Source organism: Abrus precatorius, unplaced genomic scaffold (genome assembly GCF_003935025.1).
Source record: "Abrus precatorius isolate BTA unplaced genomic scaffold, Abrus_2018 Scaffold2, whole genome shotgun sequence".
Taxonomy (NCBI): Eukaryota; Viridiplantae; Streptophyta; class Magnoliopsida; order Fabales; family Fabaceae; genus Abrus; species Abrus precatorius.
Window position 1 is genome coordinate 10,686,632 of NW_020874362.1, and position 24,252 is coordinate 10,710,883.

General features: G+C 28.7%; 2 protein-coding genes and 1 pseudogene across 2 annotated transcripts; all 3 read left to right on the forward strand.

Annotated features, from left to right (window-relative positions):
* Positions 1 to 894: 894 nt before the first annotated feature.
* LOC113859437 lies at positions 895 to 1,347 on the forward strand. Its single transcript, XM_027492213.1, has 2 exons — positions 895 to 1,026; positions 1,072 to 1,347. The coding sequence occupies exons 1-2, from the start codon at positions 895 to 897 to the stop codon at positions 1,345 to 1,347; spliced, it is 408 nt and encodes a 135-aa protein (XP_027348014.1).
* A 161-nt stretch (positions 1,348 to 1,508) lies between these two features.
* LOC113859438 lies at positions 1,509 to 1,904 on the forward strand. The gene has a single exon (XM_027492214.1). The coding sequence runs from the start codon at positions 1,509 to 1,511 to the stop codon at positions 1,902 to 1,904; it is 396 nt and encodes a 131-aa protein (XP_027348015.1).
* A 14,699-nt stretch (positions 1,905 to 16,603) lies between these two features.
* LOC113859440 lies at positions 16,604 to 24,225 on the forward strand (annotated as a pseudogene).
* Positions 24,226 to 24,252: the final 27 nt, after the last annotated feature.

A 24,252-nucleotide genomic window follows, 5' to 3' on the forward strand; every position in this document is an offset into this window, starting at 1 on the left:
GGGTTTTAAAAGAGGGGTTTAGGGATTTAAGGGTTATTTCTCGAATTTCCTCCCAAATCTCTTTGATTCTCTTGACCCCAAACCCTTCTCCAATGATTAAATTTCCCCCAAAGTCGTTCATGAGTTAGATTGAAGGTTGGATCCGTGTTGGGGACGCTTGGAGGTGAGTTTTAATGGTTAGGGTTTTGTTTTTCCTCCCCTTTCTCTGTTTTTGGGTGATGTCTGGGGTTCTCACGAAATTAACCTCTGTGTTTAGGCCGAAATCTGTGCGAGGAAGTTTCCAAGGTCAAATCTGTGAGTGGGTCTTCAATCCAAGGTCAAATTTGTGAGTAGGTCTTCACGGATGGACTGCTATAGGACTTAGATGTTATTTTGAAACCATTGTATTGGAACTAGTCCTGTAGCAGTGACTTGATGAAAAATTTGTAACCCTTCGCTTATTTTTTAAATATTTTATGAAACATTTATTATTCAAATTTGTGAAATTATTATTTATTTGAAATTAAAGTTAAGATATTACAATTTTGGTATCAGAGCAGTTCATCCAACCAGACTGGGGTATCGAGCTGAGACGTCCAAGGTTAAGTGTTGATTGTTTTGTTTGCCTGAATTACAATGTATGAATTGATCTGATATACTAAGATGTGACTGTTGAATTGTGATTAGCTTAGCTGAATCATGTCTGGTAGAGGTAGAGGAGCTAGGGGCACTAATGACCCCATGGAACGCATAGCTCAATGCTGGAGGCCTTGGTGCACAATCAAGGTGGAGAGCTGGCTGAGCACCGAGGATTGTCTGCCTTTACTAGGCATGATCCTCCGAAGTTTGAGGGAGGATTTAATCCCAAAGTAGCCTAGAGGTGGGTGGCTGACATGGAAAAAAGTCTTTAACGCGATGGGATGCCGAGAAGAGCACAAGGTGACCTATGCCACTTACTTGTTGTGTGGGGAGGCGGAAGACTGGTGGAGGTTTGCCGGTCAGACATTGCCACAAGGGGGTGGTTACATTCAGTGGGAGGCCTTCAAGGCAATCTTTCTAAGGAATTACTTTCCCTGAGATCTGAGGAAGCAGAAGGTCAGAGAGTTCCTTGAGCTGAAGCAAGGAAGTATGACCGTAGGAGAGTATGCAGCTAGATTCCAAGAACTGATGAAGTACTGGCCTCATTACCAGCATGGTGATGAAGAGGAAGAATTGTGTTCTCAGTTTGAGAACGGATTGAGGTCAAAAATCCAAGCCGCGGTCAGTGTGTTCCAACTGACGAACTTACCCACTCTAGTGAGCAAGAGTAGAATCTTTGAAGCAAACACAAGGGGAAGACAGTGGACACTAGGGGAGCTAGCCCCTTGAGACATGATAGAAGACCCCCAAGGTTTTCAAAGGGACCGTATTTGGGTTCGAACAACTCTCAATCCCAAGGGAGTTCTACCCAAGAGAAGAGCAGTGGGAGTGGCTCGGGATCAGATTCTTTCAAAGGGCCGCTCAAGTGCTTCAGGTGTGGAGGGCCACACATGGTGAAAGACTGTTCACAGCAGAAGATAACTTGTAACAACTGTGAAAAGCTGGGGTACACTGTTAATGTGTGCTGGGCCGCTAGGAAGAGCGGCAATGCAAGTACAGCTCAGCGACCTGAATCAAGAGGAAGTGCAGGGCCGAGTACGGGGCAAAAGCCGAGTATTCCTGGGAGAGTCTTTGCTATGACTGGGGCAGAGGCTTCACAATCTGAGAAGCTGATCCGAGGTAAATGTATAATTAAAGGCAGACTGCTTGATGTGTTGTTTGACTCGAGTGCTACGCACTCTTTTGTGTCTGTGGATTGTGTGAAGAGTCTGGATCTGTATGTGGCCAAACTGCCATGTAATGTTGTGCTAACTACCCCTACGAGTAAGCCGGTTGTAACGTCATGAGTGTGTCTGAGATGCCCGATAATGGTGCACGGCTGGGAGTTTGAGGTGAACTTGTATGTCTACCTCTTTCTCAGCTGGATGTGATTCTAGGAATAGATTAGCTTGCTACCAACCATGTACTGTTAGACTGTAAGGAAAAGACTTTAATCTTCGATACAACAATGGCAAAGGTTCCAAGGCTTATGAGTCAGGGAGCGTGGGACAACACTGTAAATGCCAAGGCCTTTATGGTTATGTTCTCAATGGAGGCCGAGAGCATGGTGAAGCCAGAGTATATTCCAGTGGTGAGGGATTCCTTGGAAGTTTTTCCCGAAGACGTTTCTGAGTTACCGCCAGAGAGAGAGATAGAATTTCCTATTGACCTCATTCCAAGGGCAAGCCCAATTTCTGTGGTACCTTATAGGATGTCACCAGTAGAATTAGCAGAGGTCAAGAAGCAAGTAGAGGACTTGCTACATAAACGGTTTGTGAGATCGAGTGTGTCACCGTGGGGAGCACTAGTGCTCTTGGTGAAAAAGAAAGACGGAAGCATAAGGATATGTGTAGACTATCGGCAGCTGAATAAGGTAACGGTCAAGAACAAGTATCCACTTCTGAGAATTGACGATTTGATGGACCAGTTGAGAGGAGCCGCAGTGTTCTCGAAGATCTACTTGAGATCGAGATACCACCAAATCAGGGTGACAAACAAAGATGTACCTAAGATGGCGTTCAAGACGCGGTATGGTCACTATGAGTATTTGGTGATACCGTTTGGAGTGATCAATGCACCTGCGGTGTTCATGGACTACATGAACAGGATCTTCCATGAGTTTTTGGATAAGTTTGTGGTGGTGTTCATTGACGACATCCTAATTTATTCAAAAAATCAAGAGAGCATGTCGAGCACTTGAGGATTGTCTTGCAAATTCTGAAGGAGAGGCAACTGTATGCGAAATTCTCTAAGTGCGAGTTTTGGCTGTCAAAGATCCAGCTTCTGGGACACATAGTGTTGGAGGAAGGAATCACGGTAGACCCTACGAAGGTGGAAGCAATGGTTGGATGGCCGAGGCCGATGAATGTGATTGAGGTTCGCAGTTTTTTGGGACTAGCAGGCTATTATAGGAAGTTCATTGAGAATTTTCTAAGATAGCTTTGCCCTTAACGAAGTTGACCTGCAAGGGAAAGGAATTCAAGTGGACCAAAGGGTGTGAAGCTAGTTTCCTGGAACTGAAAATAAGGTTGACTTCAGCTCCGGTGTTGGCTCTACCTGACCCGGAGCGAAAGTTTGACGTGTACTGTGATACGTTCGTGCATGGACTTGGATGTGTTTTGATGCAAGACGGGCGAGTGGTCGCCTATGTCTCAAGACAGTTGCGCAGGCATGAAGTCAACTATCTGACTCATGATCTAGAGTTAGCCGCGGTGGTTTTTGCTCTTAAGGTAAGAAGGCATTACCTGTATGGGACGAGATTTGAAGTATTCAGTGACCACAAGAGTTTGAAGTACCTGTTTGACCAGAGGGAGCTGAACATGCGGCAGCGGAGATGGATCAAATTCCTCAAGGATAATGACTTTGCATTGTCTTACCATCATGGCAAGGCAAATGTAGTGGCCGACGCTCTAAGTCAAAAATCATTGCATATGGCAGCAATGATGGTAAAAGAGATGGAGTTGATTGAGGAATTTCGAGACATGAATTTGGCCATGGAAGTGAGGCCAGGGAGTTTATATCTCCGAGTAACAACAATTTATAATGACTTCATGGTGTATGTCCGAGATGCCCAACAGGGAGATGTCTTCCTACAGGATATGATGAGGCAGAAAGATGAAGGAAAGGAATTGGAGTTCCACCGTGATGAGAACGGGGTGATTAAGTTCCAAAATTGAGTGTACATTCCTCAAGTGGATGAGCTGAGACAGATGGTGCTTGAGGAAACGCATAAGAGTAGGATGAGTTTTCACCCCCTATGCAACTAAAATGTATTAGAATCTCTGAAAGATTTTTTGGTGGAATGGTATGAAGAGGGATGTGGCTGAATATGTGGCTAGATGCCTGACTTGCCAAAAGGCAAAGGTAGAACACCAGCGTCCACCTAGGTTGTTGCAACCATTGGAAATCCCTAAATGGAAGTGGGATAGCATTTCCATGGACTTTGTTTCTGGATTGCCGAGAACCAGGAACAACCATGATGCCATCTGGGTGATAGTGGATCGATTGACCAAGGCTGCACACTTTCTCCCGACTAACATGAAGTATAAATTGGAAAGACTTGCAGAGCTATATGTGCAAGAGATAGTCAGGCTGCATAGAGTGCCAACTAGTGTGGTGTCAGATAGGGACCCGAGGTTTACCTCGAGGTTTTGGGAGAGCCTGTAACGGGAGTTGGGAACTAAGTTGAGACTGAGCTCAGCTTACCATCCATAGACTGACGGTCAGACTGAGCAGACCATCCAATCCCTTGAGGACTTGTTGAGGGCTTGTGTGCTCGAGCAGCAGGAAACTTGGGAGGAGTGCCTACCGCTAGTGAAATCCACGTACAACAACAGTTACCATGCAAGTATTGGAATGGCACCATTTGAGGCATTGTATGGACAGAGGTACACAACTCCGTTGTGTTGGTATGAAACTGGAGAGGCGTCTATGTGTGCACTGGATATGATTCAAAGGCAGAATGAGCAAATCAAAATGATCAAAGAGAAAATGAAAGTTGTCCAGGATCGACAAAAGAGTTATTATGATAGGAGAGGGAAGTCATTGGAGTTTCAGGTGGGTGACCATGTGTTTCTAAAGGTCTCACCTATGACCAGAGTTGGGAGAGCTTTGAAATCCCAAAAGCTGTCTCCTAATTATCGGTATTTATACGTGTATGCGGATTGAATGGATGTCAGAATTGCACTTAGGTGCGTAATGATGAAATGGGAATGAGGTAATTGCATTTGACTGCGTAATAAAGGTGTTGAGTGTATATGTGTGTGTGTGTGACTGAGTTGGACTGCAAATAAGCTGAGAGCTTAAGTGCAAAGTGTCCTCACTGTGACGAGAGAATCTCGCTGTAGCGAGAGGGCCCTGGAAAGAAAATGATTGAAACTATTGCCTTCTCGCTGTAGCGAGATATTCTTGCTGTGGTGAAAAAGCGACAGAGGGAACTGCATTTTTGGATGCAGACTCGCTGTAGCGAAAGGGTCTTGCTATAGCGAGATTCTGCAAAAATCATGATGCAGTTTCATCTAAGATTTTTGCTGTGGCAACAGAGGGCGTCGCTACAACAAGAATTATCGTTGTAGCGAGAATGTCGCGATCATAGGGGTTTTAAAAGAGGGGTTTAGGGATTTGAGGGTTATTTCTCAAATTCCCTCCTAAATCTCTTCGATTCTCTCGACCCTAAACCCTTCCCCACCGATTAAATTTCCTCCAAAGTCGTTCGTGAGTTAGATTGAAGATTGGATCCATGTTGGGGACGCTTGGAGGTGAGTTTTAATGGTTAGGATTTCGTTTTTCCTCCCCTTTCTCTGTTATTGGGTGATTTTTTGGGTTCTCACAGAATTAACCCGTGTGTTTAGGCCAAAATTTGTGCGAGGAACGTTTCCAGGGTCGAATCCGTGAGTAGGTCTTCAATCCAAGGTAAGAGGGGACTTTACCCTATCTCAATATGCATGAATTGTTATTTATGCGATTGAATATGAAAATGTGGTTGAGTTAGAGGTAGAAAATGTATGGGAAATGTGAAATGATGGTGGGATGTGACGAGGGCCTTGTGCCGGGACTGGTGAATATTAGGTGTATGGATGAGAGTATGAATATAAGATGAAACGTGATGTGTAATGGATTAGCTAGACCTGTGGAGGGTGATTATACGTGTGGATATGCCATTGATTGGTAAATAAATGTAGGCTATGTGCCGTGTAGAGCAAATGAATATAGGGTATGTGTCGTGTGGTGCCAATGAATGTAGACTATGTGCAATGTATTATAAATGAATGTGGACCTAGTGCCGTGTATTGTAAAATAATGTGAATGTGGCGGGTAGTCGCCGATGTACAATAATGTGAATGGAGCATGTAGCCGCCGGTGTACAATAATGTGAATGGGGCGAGTAATTGCCGGTATAAAATAATGTGAATGGGACGAGTAATCGCCGGTATGAAATACTATGATGAGGCGTGTTAATGCCGGTATAACGTGCCGTGATGTTGTAAATAGGGCGTATAAGTGCCGGTATCATATGCTGTTGATTATGAAATTAAATGCTGACTGTGATTATATCTGATTTAATGCATTTTTAATGATTCAAAGGTGAGATTCTATGATTGATTGCATGTTTTGGTAGTGTAGAGTACTCACCTACCCTTACATTCATTTTTCAGGTAATCAAGACGATAAGCACCGAACTTCAATTCGAAATCATAATTAGCAAAAGGAGAAAGAAGGAAGAGATGAAACCGATTTTGTTGTTGAATAAATTACGAAACTGATCCTCAAGAGTGTCTCAGCCCTCTTTCAATCCTTGGACTAGATGAAAATCTAAGCCTCCATGGATAGAGGGAAACAAGTCGTAAAAGGGGAGAAAAAAAATGAGAAAGAGAAGAGAGAAGAAGAAGAGAGGAGAGGAGCCTAAAACAAATTAAAATTCAAAATTCAAAATTCAAAATTCCGTTTGTCACTTTGTTCCCTTTTTTCGGCTATGAAGACGGCCTCTTTTTGGATCGTGGCCTGTAGGACAATTGTAGCCTTGGATGTTAGCTTCAAAACGCCACTGGAATGGGCTTAATCGGACATCTGTGGACTGAGATGTGGCCCAAATAATGCACCTTACTCAGGATCCGCGACTGCAGCGTTTTGACTTTTTCCAGGCCCTGTTTCAACTTCTTATCATCGGAATTGGTTTTTGACCTCTTCATAGGAATTGTGAACCTTTCTCTTAGCTTTCCTACAAATCAAGAATCACAACTAAAGGAGTTCTACAACTCAAGATATGGTCCAAAAACCAAAATAGTATCAAAATTTGCCAAATACTGGAAAAATTAAATAAAGCCCAAATAAAATTCAAACATCATAAAATGATCCAATTCAACCAATTAGGCACAAAAGAGGATTAATGAGTAAGGAATTAGAAAAAATAATGTTATAAAAATCCAATTGATCAATGGGATCTCCCGTATCGGAAACACTTCAATGGCCCTAGAGGGATGTTAGAGTTGTAGCTACTACCTTTGCAAGGTGCAATCCTGCTCGCTTGAGATTGAGCTGGACTCGAGTAAGGTTTCCTCTGAAATTTTGGAAACCTTCTGTCTTGTCTCACTAGTCCCCCAATCCTACTATCCACAAACATTCCCTTCACATTTGCTTCATAGACTTAGCATTTACTCACCTGCTTCGGAGGGTCCATTATTACAAAAATTAGAATACAACAATATTCTTTGCATAAAATTACTAACTAGCAAGTGTACTAGCTAGTTATAGTAAGTAATAAAATTTTGGAAATCAATGAATCCCAAGTATCTCCACAAGGATCTTATTTTTTAATTACCACTTTACAAATTGACATTTGGTTGAGCCACACAATTCATTTGAAAGATTTGTAACATATAAAAAGATGAGAAATAAGAACAAAAAAAGGTAATAAAATGCTATAAAATAGAATATGAATTTTATATTGAAAATACTATGTGAAAAACAGTTAGGAATCACTTCACCAGATTTTCAATTGCAATGTAATCAATCATGTTACAAACTCTTAAGAATTTTAATTGATTGATAATCAACTTCACTTCTTTAACCAAAGGACAATTCCTTGCCTCATTGATCCTAATACCTAATTAAACTTCCCTAATTCCTTAGGTGAAATTCAATCAAATACTGCATTAAGTTCTTAAAATTATAGGATTACTAAATTATGATACTTATTCCTAAGATCTCAATAACCTAGGCATATGATTCAGATCTGACATATGATTCAGATCTGAGAAATAAACTCAATTTCCATTGATGAAGATTCTTCTAAGTTCAATTGAATGAAAGATTAGTTCACAACTGCATTAAGAACAAAATCACATACTCAATTCAATTAAAATCTCAAGATTTAAATCCAAAATTACATCATAATATCAAATCTGGATCCATAGATCCCTAACCAAAAAGGTTTAGAACAACATTACAATGGAAGAAGGAGAAGTAAGAGAAAAAGAAGACAAGGAGCAAAAGAACATCTTTCAAGACCTAATCCTCACCCTGATTCCTCAGCAATAAAGCTTGAAAGCCACTCCCAATCCCTCTCTCTCACTTTCCTTGAAAGTTAAAACAATTATAAACTGAAAAAAAAATGACAAAATGATCAAAAGTCCCCCAAATCTAAACTTTTAACTTATATTTATAATATTTTTTTGCCTTTTTTACTTCCACACTTTAATATCTGAGAATTATAACATTAAAAGTCTTCTAGAAGCTTCTATAGCTGAGGTAAGAACTCCAATCGTCCAAAAATTGACACTTAAAAGTGATTTTCAAAATTCAGCTATTTTGCGTGGACACTTTAGTGTCCACACGCATATGTTCTGTGTAAGTAAGACTTGCACGTGGCTACTTTAAGTAGTCAGAGTGTACACGCGCAAAGTGAGTGGCTACTTTCAGCGACTCGAGTGTACACGTGTAACTTGAGTGGCTATTTTCAATGCTCAGAGTGTCCACGCACAAAGTGTCTGAGTAAATTGGCCTTAGGTGGCTACTCTCAGCGATCAAAGTGTACACTCGCAAGACTCCTTAGGATTTCTGCTACTGGAGTGTTCACTTTCAACACTTAGAGTTGCTACTCACTTGATCTTCATAAATTTTTTTCTTCAAAGTGTTAACTCTATGCACTCAAAGTGGTAACGACGAGCACTTATCATCTAACTCTTGCTCTTTAAGCTCAATCCTTTCACTTTTTTCCTTTTCAATATCAAGTTCAAAGTCTCAGCTCAAGCTTCTGCACAAAAATTAAGTTTTTTTAAGTCAAATTATTTAGAATTGAAATAAAATCAAAAATTCTAAACTATTTACACAATTATGAATATTAATGCAATTTTTATGGTATTTCCAAGTTTATTTGGTACTTTACTACTTATTTATTAACAAAAACTACACCAAAAATGTAGTAAAATGTGAATTTATCATCCATCACTTGGAATACACTCACTGCAGTGTGGATGTCAGCTCTTAGCCCATTTTCAAATTGGGCACACAGATCCTCCTCGCTTCCTTCATGTTGAAAGTGGGGTCAATATTTCATTAACTCATGAAATTTGGTCGCATACTCTCCTACTGACATATCTCCTTCATTGATAAAAATAAAGACAATTACTATATCATATTAAAAAAATAAAAATAAATTAATCTAACTCACATAATTAAACTTTAATGTTAAATCGTAAAATTTAAGAAAAATTGAAATTTATTATTTTTTAAAATAAAGATGAATAATAATTATACAAAAAATATGTATGATCATGAAAAAAAGTATCAATAGGGACCCAACTCTATTTCCTTATTAGAAGTAAGTTAGAAAGATAGAAAAATTTATAATTAACAAATAAATTTTAAAAAATTATTAAAAAAGACAGAAAAACATTTCAACTATTACCTACATTTGCAGTGTGTTTGAACTTGTGTAATAAAAAATAAGAGAATTAGAAAAGTATGAAAATAAAATAATTGTGTAACAATTTTCTTGTTTGGATGCATAAAAAAGATAAGAGAAGAAAATTTTAAATAGAGGTTTTACTATTTTGTTCTCTCTTTTCATCTTGTAATGATTATGCACATTACAAGAATTAAGAGAAAATGAGAGAAGTGTGTTTCAAATTTTAACTTTTTGTGCACATGTATTGTAATGATTAATGAGTTTGTTGTATAAAAAATATTTTGTTTTCTCTTCTCATCTTATAATGATTATGCACACACACACATATATATATGTGTGTGTATGTAAAATTGATTACACACCTAATTATTACTCCATGCATTAAAATTTGAAACTTATAACTTATGAATTAAAATAATTGCATTAAAATTCAAAACTTATAAAGTCACTCTTATTGACTCCACTTACTTATTACTCTATGCATTAAAATTTGAAACGTATAACTTGCGTATTTAAATTAGATTTTATTCATACTTATTGTCTTTGAATTGAATTTAATATACTTATTGTCTTTTAATTGTATTTAACATACTTATTATCTTTTAATTGTATTTAAAAAATGTTTATTAGAATTGATAGTTATATTATATTAGAATTTTTTTTATTGTAATAAAAAATACTTAATTAGTTCAAAAATGAACGAATACTTAAAAAAAATTATTGAATAATGTCACAAGAATTATTTTTTTATAATTAATATCAAAATAAACAAATCTTCATAATTTTAGTGTAATTCATTATTTATCATCACTTTATACTTATGTATAACAGTAAAAAAAATATAGAAATTTTTATTTTATTTTACATATTTTTTTATTAAAATTACATCATTATTTATTATGGTTTGAAACTTATAACTTACAAATTAAAATAATATTTTATTGCATTAAAAGACGAAACCTATAAAATCACTCCTATTGACTGCATTTACTTATTATCTTATACATTAAAATATTAAACATATAACTTATGTATTTAAATTAGATTTTATTCATACTTATTATCTTTTAATTATATTTAAAGAATATTTATTAGAATTGATAGTTATATTATATTAGAATTTTTTTTATTGTAATAGAAAATACTCAATTAGTTCAAAAATAAACGAATGCTTAAAAAAAAGAATTATTGAATAATGTCACAGAAATTATTTTTTTATAATTAATATTAAAATAAATGAATCTTCGTAATTTTAGTATAACTTATTATTTATCCTCACTTTATACTTATGTATAATTGTAAGAAAAGATAGAAATTTTTATTTTTAGTTCTACATATTTTTTTTATTAAAATTACATCATAATTTATTATGGTTTGAAACTTATAACTTATGATTATATTTTATTCATACTTATTGTCTTTGAATTATATTTAAAAAATATTTATCAGAATTATATCTAATAAGAGTGACTATAAATTACTTTAAATTATCATTAAAAATGATTATAATATTTTTTATAATTTATGATTTAAAATTATCTGATTCAAAAGTTTAAAATAATTTATAATTCAATATATACTTCAAACACTAAAGTATGAGTTAAATTAAAAAAATTACACTTATAAGATTATTACTTTTATTATAGATCGTTAAATTACATTTTTAATAAAAAAATTTACACTTATAAGATTATAATAAAAATTATAAGATTATTACTTTTATTATAGATTGTTAAATTACATTTTTAATAAAAAATTATTTATGAAAAAATTACTTTTATGAAATGTAGTTTAAATTAAAAAAAATACATTTATGAAAAAATTATTTTTATTATAGATTGTTAGATCAAATATCTAATGAAAAAATAAGTTTACATATTTAAATTATCTATTTAATTAGTTTAATATAATATGTAGTTCAATATATATTTCAAAAACTAAAATTTACTTTGAAGTAAAAAAATTGTTAACTTAAATTTCTAACAAAAAAATTATATATTTAAATTATTTTATTAGAAATTTTATTATAGATTATATTTTATTATTAACTATTATACAGATGAAAAGATAAATTTTATTATATTATTTTTTTATTTTATAACTTTTCATATATCTCTAAGTAAGATTTCATCTTTACTTATATAAGTCATGTTTAGTTGTTTACACAACTTTTAAAAACTTGCTCACCATTCTTTCTATTGTCATCTTTTTTTTGTATTTTGCAATCATGTGTCAAGAATTATCTATCCACGTAAGTACATGTGTTTTTGAGTTTGATATTTTCTTTCTGTTGTCATCTTTTTTCTTTGTATTTTCCAATCATATCAGCAGTCAATAATTACTTATCAACGTAAGTACATGTGTTTTTGAGTTTGATATTTTTTATTTTATTGAACTATGAAATGAGTAGTATATTTCAATCTATTTTTTTAAGTTAGTATAAAGCTGTATTGTTTTAGCCTTGATATCATGTATTGAATTTTATTTTTAAATAATTAATTTGTATCAAATCTATTATTATTTTTTTATATTCATCACAAATAATTATTTACTTTGATGTTTTTCATACTTTTATAGGAGAACAACAAGTTTCAATGAAGATAAATGGACTTTTCTTAACAATCTGAATTCAACGAAAGATGATTGGAAAATAAAAGTGCGAATATAAACATATATCGCAAGAAAGAGTTAATTAGTACTGATATGGTACTGATTGATAAAAAGATATTAGATTTGTTTTTCCTTATAAAAAAATTATTATTTTTAATAAATTATAATTACGTTATATTTTGTATGTTGTTTTATGATAACTAACTAAATTTATTTCTAAATTTTCTAACTGATTAATTTTTTTATAGAACAATTACATACATGCTTCCATAGGACGAGGTATTTTTTACAGGTTCAAAGGTATATTAAAGGAAGGAAAAAAATACTCCATAACAAATTTTTCAGTGACAAAGAAAAAAGATAAATTTATTATGGTTGAAAACAATCCTTTCATGTTGCAATTCTATGCCACAACTATTATTAAGGAAGTAAATAATGATAACATAATTCCTTCCCATATCTTTGAATTTGTAAACTTTGAAGATTTAAACAGTCGTTGTGAAAATAATGTCCTAACATGTATTTTGTTGTAAAACTTTACTAAAATTTGTTATATAATTTGTATTTAATTTATCAATTAATTCATTAAAATTATTTATTTTATTAATAGATGAGATTGGAGTGGTCATGTACAGAAGTTCTGTTGAAGAAAAAATAACTGCTCAAGGCAAAGTTAATGTCATAACGCTTCAATTACAAGATATGAGGTATAAACAATTATTCTAAAGTTATTATTAATTGAAAAATCTTATAAATTTAGCTAAATCATTTGCAGGAGAAATAAAGTGAAAGTAACACTGTGGAATGATTATATTGCACTATTTGAAGAGATAATACAAGATAACGCATCTAAGGATTTAAAAATCAATGTTACAATATTCACGTCCACTGTTGTAAAAGAATTTCAAGGTAATTGCATTATTATAGTTTTAAAATATTTTATTTAAATAAATTATATATATATATATGCGCTTCATATTTAATTATAAAAAATATGAGTGTATGTATTATAGGTAATATTTCTATTTCCACATCAAGATCAACAAAAGATCTTTGTCAATATTGACATATCAAAAGTTACTTATTTTATAAATTCATTCAGATATTAAAATTATCTAAAATCTCTATGTTATGTTAATTATTGCTAATTATTTACGTTTTATCTTAACCATATTTTTAATTATTCATTATCACTTTGTTGTAGGGATTTTAAAGATGTGTATATTGCAGACAATGTTAATAATACAAAATCTACCATTCTTCCTAAGTTAAAAAATTTTAAAAACATATATGAAATTTTGATAATGGCAAAATCAAAGAGTGATATGGTAAATTTAATTTCTCTTATACTTTGTTTTTCTTAATAAATTATTAAACTAATTTTTTAATTAATTTTTAGAATGCCATAATTGGTTTTATTGCAACTATGAACGATATATTGCTTAAAAATAATTGATATTATATTTCTTGCCCCCATTGCCTGAAGAAAGCTTCTTTCACAATTACAAATTTTAAATGTGAATCATGTTATAAAGACATTGATTATCCAATGATAAGGTAATTAATTTATCACTATATATTCTAATTTTTAAATTTTCATGTTAAAATAAATTGAATTATATATTATTACCTTGATTTATATAAATTACAGATTTCGTCTTAAGCTTGACGTTAAAGATTCTACAGATTCAACTATATTTGTTTTATTTGATGAAATTGTTGAACAATTAGCACAAGTAAAGTTAAAAGATCTTATTGTAACATCTAAAATTGTAAGCAAAAGTGTTAAGTTCTAACTTATTTAAAAATTTAATCAAATGATTGATTATATAAATAAAATATATTAAAACATATAACTATTTTTATGTGATATTTTTTTTAAAGATAATGGTAAATGGTTAAAGTTGTCTCCACAACTTTTAAAGGTTATTGGCACTTTACATATTTTTCAAATAAAAATGAATACTTACTTTGAAAGTCGTGGAAGACAAAGTTTCACGGCAAATAAAATTGTGAAGCCAATAATAAAGGTAATATAGAAGATTAAATTAGAGTTTCATTACTTTTATCTATAATGTTTATAGATACAATGAGAAGGAAGAAGGTTTAGACAATACAAATGCAATAACAAAAGAAAATGACTTAGCAATAAGTTGTTCACATATATCTCTAACTATGGAAACACCAAATTTACTAAAAAGAATGAGAAAATTAATGTATAAATTATAAATTTATAATTTATTGTTCAAATTCCTAGATCATAAAGTAATTTATATTTGATATTTTCTTTTAGGTTTCAACTTAAGGAAGACGAAGCAAAAAATAGTGAACATAAGGCAACAATGGAAGATTTAGAAGATTGAATCATTTTTATTGAAATATTATATAAATACTTTTAATATTGTATAGAATCTGAAAAGTAAAATTTCATCAAATATTTACGTCTTTTTATAAAATAATTTTGTTATTTTATTATATATCTCTCTATTACTTTATTATGTATTGATTTTTGTTCTTAGACAAATCTTATATGTGACTTATATAAATTTTATATTATATCAACATTTGTAATTTTAATTGATATTAAAATTAATTTTTATATTAAATACAATCATTCTTTTATTTTAGTTTTTACCTAAATTTTAATTGAAAATTTTTTAACAACCTTTTTTTTCTCTTCTTCTATTATTTTATTTTATTTTAAAAATAATTTAATAAGAATTGATATATCATAATTATGTATATAACCTATTAACATAGACAATATTTTATTTATATTTTATATTATAATAATTATGATGATAAATTTATTTTTTTAAAATTAAAAATTAACATTTATCCTTAATGATTTTGTTGCAATGTTTCTTTTTATAAAATGTTATAATGAGAATGATAAATTCAAAATTCTCCAATTAAAACTAATTAATTATAATAATTAAACTAAATTAAACATTATTAAAAATCATAACAATGAAAATGAATTTGATTTAATTTTTAAATCTTTAGATAATCGTTCTATTTCTATATTTAAAACTTTTATATCGTAATGAATGAATAAGTAAAGAAAATATAACGTTTTAACTCTAAATTAAGTTTAAATATTATGTTTAATTTATATATATATATATATATATATATCATTTGTTTCAAAAATTAACGAATATTTTCCTTTAAATACTTTTAAAATTTCTTGAATATGAAGTCTAAATCTTCACAACTATCGAAAGACTTTCAATATGAGAAAGATAGAGGTTAGTGTTTAAAATGTTATAGAAGTATTTTTTATATTAACATATGAAATTATATTTATTTATTAGAATTTCATATTATAACTATATGATTATTCAAAATATTCAGATTGGAATATAAGTTCTAACGCTTTTGAAAATTTTTCTCAGAGCATTCAATTGCAAACACACAGAACAGTACTTCCTAAAAGAAAAATTCAGTCATTTTGTGAACTTACAATTAGTTCCCAAAATATAAATCAAAATACATGTATTATACATAAAAATATGAAATCAATATAAATATTTTTTATTAATATAATTATTTATTATGTTATATTCTTAAAATTATACATTTTTTAATTTAAAAAAATATTTAAATCAGGTTCACTGAATATTGACTTTTTTTAGGACCAAGTAATGTATTAAGTAATGTTTAAATTACAAGAACATTCTAATGTAGCATAACTAAATTATACATATTTTAATTTTACAATACTATTCCAATAGTATGATATTGTTTGTAAATAAATTTGTTTATATAACAATACAACAAATAATATATTTTAATTTGCATACATTACTGTATAATTTTTTTTATGTATTTATACTGAAATTTTTATTATTATCATTTTTAATAAAATTATGATAGTAATAATTTATTTATTTATAAAATAAAATATTTGTTAATGTCATCATTAAAGTTTTTTAATTAATTTAAAGAATTTTAAAAAATTTCTAAGTAAGTTGGTAATTATTTATTTATCTTTTAAAATTTATTACAATTATTACCATATGAAATTTATTTATTATATTATATTTTAAAATAAATAATAATATGTATGATAATATATATATATATATATATTAAAAATTTACTTATTTATTTATTGGCCTTTTTTAAGATACAACATATTATTAGTTCTATTATTATCTTAATAAATATTATCATAATTTTATTAATTCTATTATTATTACATTGACAAATAATTATTTAAAATTATTTCATATTTTAAAATTATTTTATTCTTTATTTTAATTAGAGAATAATTAAAAAAATTTATTCATGCATGTATTAGTATTAATATTATAAACTGTAGTGATATTTGCTTACTTATTTATTAATATATATTGATTATATATATATAAAGTTTATCATAACTGCTCTTATAATTAATATTATATTATAGAAATCATAAATTAAAAATATGCTTACTTATTTATTAATAGTTTTTTTAAAATTGTAGGTGATAATTTAAAATATATGAATTTAAGATATTCAAGTTATACCTATGAATATTGCAGTAGTTCTATGTGGTATGTAGAAAGAGCAAATAAACTGCGACAACTAAAAAAACCTAAGTTTTCTCTTTGTTGCAACAAGGGAAAGTTCAATTATCAATCCTTCAAAAATCACTAGATACTTTAAAAAATCTTCTTAATTATGAAGGTGGTCATCGCTTAGTGAAATTTAGACAAAATATTCGAGCATATAATTTTATTTTTGCTTTTACACCAATGGGAGCAAAAATTGACAATACAATAAATTTAAGACCAGGGCTGTATGTTTTTAGAATTAGTGGTCAAAATTATCACAGGATTGGAGCACTCATACCAGAAGAAGGTCAACAACCAAAATTCTCATAACTTTATGTACATAATACAGAAAATGAAGTCCAAAATAGATTACATTCCTTCAATAATAGAGAAAATCTTGACAACACTATTGTTCAAAGTTTGAAGGATATGTTGGATATGCATAATCCTATTGCCAAGGTGTTTAGAATGACAAGAGATAAATATGATAAAAATGTATGAATCAAGCTGCTTGGTATAAGATCAAGAGAATCTCAACAGTATAACAAGCCGACCTCAGCTGAAATTGCTACACTTATTGTTGAAGATTTTGGCCAATCTAATATGGAAGGAAAGATATAATAATAGAGCATCAAACAAATGGGTTACAAAGAATATCAGAGTTGCATCCTTCTTTCATGTCAATGCAATATCTATTATTATTTCCATATGGTGAGGATGGATTTCACTTAGACATTCAATATTCTTTTAATGATGGAAAAAATAGAAAAAAAAAATAATTTGACAATGAGAGAATACTATGCATATCGAATACAACAAAGAAACTTTGAAGCAAAGACTCTTATTTCTGCCGGTCGGTTATTCCAACAATATATTGTTGATGCATATACAACCATAGAAGAAGATCGACTTCGATGGATTAGGCAAAATCAAACAATTTTACGCACAGAGTTGTATAAAAATGTTTGTGATGCAGTTGTTCGTGGGAATACAATAGCTGCTGCTACTGGAAAAAGAATTGTATTACCTTCTTCATTCATAGGTGGTCCACAATATATGGTCCAAAACTATCAAGATGCAATGGCCATATGTAGAACATTTGGGAATCCTGATATTTTTATCACTTTTACTGCCAATCCAAAGTGGCCCGAAATTCAGTATATGCTTTATCAAATTTCAGGACAACCAGCTAATGATAGGTCAGATGTTAAAATAAGAGTTTTCAAGATGAAACTTGATCAACTAATGAAACACGTAGTGGATGGACAGTACTTTGGTCAAGTTATATCGGGTAAAGAAAAGTATTATACTAATTTTTAAATTTTTAAATTTAATCTTATTCTTACTAATTACTTATTATATTTTTTCCTTCTTTTGACTATATACACCTAGGGATGGAAACAGGGCAGGTCAGGCCAGGCTTTACTCTAAACAGGCCTGACTTGTAACATAATTATTAGGCCTGAGTCTGGCCTGTTACCTGTTAAAGGCTTTATTTTAGGCTTGGCTTGGTCTAAAGCCCGTTAACAAAGCCTGTTAAAAAAAAATTAATATTAATAAAAATATAAATATTTTATTATTAAATTAGTTTATACATTTTTCTAATTTCTATCTATGTTCTTAATAATTATTAAATAATTATAATAATATTTATATAATTTATAAATAATTTTTAAAATATTATTTAAGTATTAATTATAAATATTTTATATTAATAAAATTTATATTTATATTTTTTTATTTATTTTTTAAAATTATATAAATAGTAAATATTTTAGTTTTATTTTATAAACATATTTGTTTATTTAAAGACATCTTATATTCAACAAATAAAGTTATAGTAAATACATAAAATTGATAAAAAAAAATAACATTCACACAATTTGTTGAATCAATTAAAAGAAAATTATATGTTTTAAAAAAATAAATTTAAACTTACTGCAATATATATATATATATATATATATATATATATAATGACAATAATAATAACTATTAAATTAAAAAAATAATTACAAAAAATAACACTTATAAAATTTATTGAATCAGCTAAAAAAATTATTATATTTTAAAAAGTAAATAAATATCGTCATTATAAAAATTGTAGATGATAAATACTTATATTATAAAATTTATAGATGCAGAAAAATAATATATGAGCATAGGAAGAATTATTAAAATTTATATTTAAATTAAAATAACTTATATTTTTAAATTTTTATCTTAATTAAAAAATATGTGATAAAACTTAATATAAAAATCTAAACTTAATGTACTATATATATATATATATAAAATGAAAACAATAATAACTATTAAATTAAAAAATAATTACAAAATATTTAATTTTATTTGTCACATTAATTTGTTATTTTAAATTAACAAATAAATGTAAAATTAACTACACTATAATATTAATGTAATATAGAAATTATTACTGATATAATAAATTAAAACACATACTTATAAATTACATATAAATTGATAAATTGACTAATAATTTAATTAAAATATGTGCAAGTTATACAATATATATTATTATATAATTTATTTATAATTATATTATTTGCTACATGGTCTGATTATATATATATATATATTATAATATATATTTTTTTATTTTATTATCATTTTTTTTATAAATTTTTACTTTTAAATAAAATATAATTCAGATTTAAACAATCTCTATTTGTTATAAATAAAAAGAATTATAACATAATATATTAATATAATAATTAAAAATTAAATTAATAATAATAAAATTAAGAGTATAAAAAATATGTTAATATAATTTTATTATTTTATTTTTAAATTTTATTTCGTTTAGTTTTGATTACGTCTTATTCCTGTTCAAAGACTTAACTATTTTTTAAATTGTTTAAATATAATAATTTATTATTAAATAAATTTATTATTTAAAAAGTGTAATCATGTATAAATATTTTTAATTTTTAATTTTTAATATAATATAATTTTTGTTTATTATAATTATAAATAAATAAAATTATAACATAATATATTAATTTAATAATAACAGAATTAAGAATATAAAAATATATTATTAAATAACTTTATTATTTAAATATATTTTGATAACTCTATTTTTAAATTATATAATATATATATATATATATATATATATTTATTTATTTATACAGGCCGGCCTGTCAAGCTTAACAGGCTTTATAAACAGCTCAGGCCTAATTTGTTTACTTAAACAGGCTTTAAAAAATGCCTGAGCCTGATTTGTTTATTAAAAAGTTCAGGCCAGGCCACGGGTTCCTATCAGGCGGCCTGACCTGTTTCCATCCCTATATACACCATTGAGTTCCAAAAAAGAGGTCTACCACATGCTCATATCCTAATATAGCTTCACCAAAATAATAAGTATCCAACACCACAAGACATAGATAAAATAATATCAACAGAATTACCATCTCAAGTGGATGATCTAGTTGGATTTAATGTTGTTTCACAATTCATGATACATAGACCATGTGGAACTAACAACAAAAATGTACCTTGCATGGTTGATGGCCTTTGCAACAGAAATTATCCTAAAAAATTTACTGATGAAACGACCATAGATATGGATGATTTTCTTACCTATAGAAGATAGGATGATAGCAGACATGTCAAAAAAGAAGATATCAACTTAGAGAACAAGTTTGTTGTTCCATATAATTTAGATTTATTACTCATATTTCAGGCACATCTAAATATTGAATATTGCAATAAGTCCAAGACTATAAAATATCTCTTCAAATATCTCCACAAAGGTCCAAATAGAGCAACCATGGTAATTGAAGAAAATATTTTTGTCCAAAATACAAACAATTCAATGCAGATAACACAAGTTGATGAGATCAAAACTTATTTAGACTACAGGTATGTAATTTTATAAATAAATTAATTTAATTAACCGTTTAGTTAAAATCATTATATATTCTTTTTTTATGCTAATTTTTTTAATACTATAAATTTATATATTATTTTAGGTATTTATAATGAATTTATAATTATTAAGATTTAAAATATTTAAATTCACTATAGAATATATTACATAAAAAATTTGCTATAAATTGCATTAGATTACAATTTATTAAAATTATTTATAATATTTTACATAATGTAACAATTGAAATTATAATTTGATTCATATTTATTATCTTTGAATTATATTTAAAGAAAGTTTATTAGAATTTATGCTTATATAATCTTAATAATGGTAATAACAAACTATTACGAATGATAATTTAATAAATAATTATTAATATTTTATATATATATAAAAATAATATTCTATAATTATAATTAAATAATATTATTAAACTATATATTTATTACTTATTGTACATTTATTAAGTGTACAAAATTATATATAATTTTTATAAATAAGTATTACTAAATAAATAATAGTAATTGTTATACATATAAACTTTTAGTCAATTTTATTAATTAAATTTCATATTGACTTTGATATTAAGTGTTATATTTTTTTTTTATTTTTAAACAACATTGAACACATTTTTTTCTTTTTTATATACTCAGACTTTTATGAATTTATAACTATTATAATTATTGTTTATATTTCAATTATGTATGCAATGTGAAGTAAGTTGGAGAATTTTTAACTTTAACATACATTATAGAAGTCCAACTGTTATGAGATTGATCTTCCATTTACCAGGAGAAAATTCAGTTACTCTATAAGATTAAGAACATTTGTCAACAGTTATCAGAAAAGAAGGACTAGAACAAACCATGTTTACAGTATAGATGAAAATGAATTTTATAAATTCTGAAGCATGCATGCTAACATATTATGACTTTCCTACAAAATTTGTTTGGAATGATAGAAACAAAAAATGGAAACAAAGACAGACTAGAAGAACAATTGGAAGAATTAATTATGCTCATCCAACATCTGGTGAAAGATATTACTTAAAAATTTTCTTAAATATTGTTCAAAGACCAAAAAGTTACGAAGAAATCAAAACAGTTGGTGGAGTGATACATAAAACTTTCAAAGAAGCATGCTATGCTCTTGGCCTTCTAAATGATGATAAAGAGTGGAATGATGCATTAAATGAAGCAAGTCATTGAGCCTTACCTTTTCAGTTAAGAGAATTATTTGTTACAATTCTTCTTTTTGGTAAGGTTACAAATGTTAAGAAACTATGGGATAACAATTGGCAAACACTATCTGATGATATTCTTTATAAAAAAAGAAGGTTATTTCATCACTTTGGTTTGGAACTCACAGAACAACAAATCCAAACTTATTGTTTGATTAAAATTGACAAGATATTGATGAGAAATGGAAAGATCCTCTCCGACTTTAATGGAATGTCTTTACCCAATAAATCAGCAGTAGAAGTGATGGACAATAGACTGATTAAAGAGTAACTTGATTATAATATTGAAGAGTTGAAATTGGAATACCAGAGATGCTACCAATTACTAAATGACCAACAAAGACAAATATACAATGAAGTTACTAATGCGGTCCCTGCTAATGTAGGTGGACTTTATTTTGTGTATGACCACGGAAAACTTTTCTTTACAAGACTATCATTTCTAAACTAAGGAGTGAGAAAAGAATAGTACTTGCTATTGCATCTTCGGGTACTTAACCACTTCCTTATACTTGATTTTATATTTTTATTAATTATATATTTCACATATTTAATACTTTTTATTATATTTCTCAGATTAATTATATATTTTTATTATTAACTTTTGTACTTATACATGTAGTATTTTATTTTTATTTTTCAAATTTTAAAATGTACAAATATAAAAATTTCAAATCTAATTTTTTGTTTTATTATATTAATATAAATTAAATTTTTCATTAATACTTACAATAAAAAAATACATTATCTATAAAACTTATAAAATACTCTTTTATTAAATAAAATAAGACAAAAAATATTATTTTATTAATATTACACACATAAAAATTCTAAAATTTAGTATTAGCATCATCAAAATTATTTTTTGTTTGTCATAAAAATTATAAAAATATCTATTAAAAATTAATATTTCTTACATTTTAACGAATACTTTCATAAACTATTATATACATGATTTTATTTATGTCTCATTTATTCTTACTTTAAAATTTTATAGGTATTGCATCATTATTGCTCCTGGGTGGTAGAACAGCTCATAATAGATTTCAAATACCATTAGATCTTTTTGAAGAGAGCACATGTTCAATCAAACAAAATACTCAGCTTGTTCAGTTAATAATTCAAACAGATTTCATTGTTTGGGATGAAGCACCAATGATAAATAGATTGACTTTCGAGGCTCTTGATAGGTCCCTCAAAGATATTGTGAGTAGCTTGTTCAGTTAATAATTCAAACAAATTTCATTGTTTGGGATGAAGCACCAATGATAAATAGATTGGCTTTCGAGGCTCTTGATAGGTCCCTCAAAGATATTGTGAGTTATAAATAATGATAAATAGATTGGCTTTTGAGGCTCTTGATAGGTCCCTCAAATATATTGTGGGTTATAAATATCTTAACAGTACGGCTAAGCCATTTGGAGGAAAAATAGTACTTCTTGGAAGAGATCTTAGACAAATATTACCTGTAATACCAAAAGGACAACGACAAGACATAGTTCAAGCATGCATTAATAAGTCATATTTGTGGGATCATTGCAAAATTTATATGTTGTCCAAAAGTATGAGAATTTTCAACAACTCCTTTTCAAATCAGGAAAATTTCTTGGCATATGCATTTAATAAATGGGTCATACAAGTTGGAGATGGAAACATATCAACAATTAGTAAAGAAGGAGAAGACATTCCCATGTGGATAAAAATTTCAAGCCAATATAAGCCAATGGAGGATTCACTCAAGCAAATTTTTGAAGCACATATCCAAATTTCCAACAACAAATATGGGATAAAAAATACCTTCAAGAGAGGACCATACTTACTCCTTTAAATGATATTGTTGATGATATTAATAATTATATCATAAATATGGTTGAAGGATCAATAAAGTATTACAGAAGCTCTGACGAAATTACAAAGCAACTGATAAAATAACTGAGTAAGAGCTTATGTATCCGTAGAATTCTTGAATATTTTAAATTTTAATGGATTTCCTCTCTATTGCTTGCAACTCAAAGAAGGAATGCCAATTATGCTACTTAGGAACATCAATCCCACATTAGGAATGTGCAATGGAACAAGACTCCTTATCATACATTTAGGAGAATGGATAATTGAAGCAAAAATAATTACTGGAAGCAATATTGGTGCTAAAATACTTATTCCGCGGATAGTTTTAACAGCAAGTGACTTCAAATGACCTTTTCTTTTAAGAAGAAAACAATTTTCAATAAAGGTATGTTATGCAATGAAAATAAACAAAAGTCAAGGACAATCGTTAAATTATGTTAGATTATATTTGCCAAAATTTGTATTTAGTCATGGTCAATTATATGTTGCATTGTCTAGAGTAATGTCAGCAAAAGGAATACAAATCCTTATTATTGAAGAGGATTTTAAATATATAGAATATACAAAAAATGTTGTTATATAAGGAAATATTTCATAATCTTCTTCAATG

Excerpts from the sequence above, each read along its gene's own strand:
- LOC113859437 (XM_027492213.1), top strand. The coding sequence starts at position 895 with ATGGGATGCCGAGAAGAGCACAAGGTGACCTATGCCACTTACTTGTTG. Across the intron at positions 1,027-1,071 it reads TTCAGTGGGAGGCCTTCAAG|AAGGTCAGAGAGTTCCTTGA; the intron begins GCAATCTTTCTA and ends CTGAGGAAGCAG.
- LOC113859438 (XM_027492214.1), top strand. The coding sequence starts at position 1,509 with ATGGTGAAAGACTGTTCACAGCAGAAGATAACTTGTAACAACTGTGAA.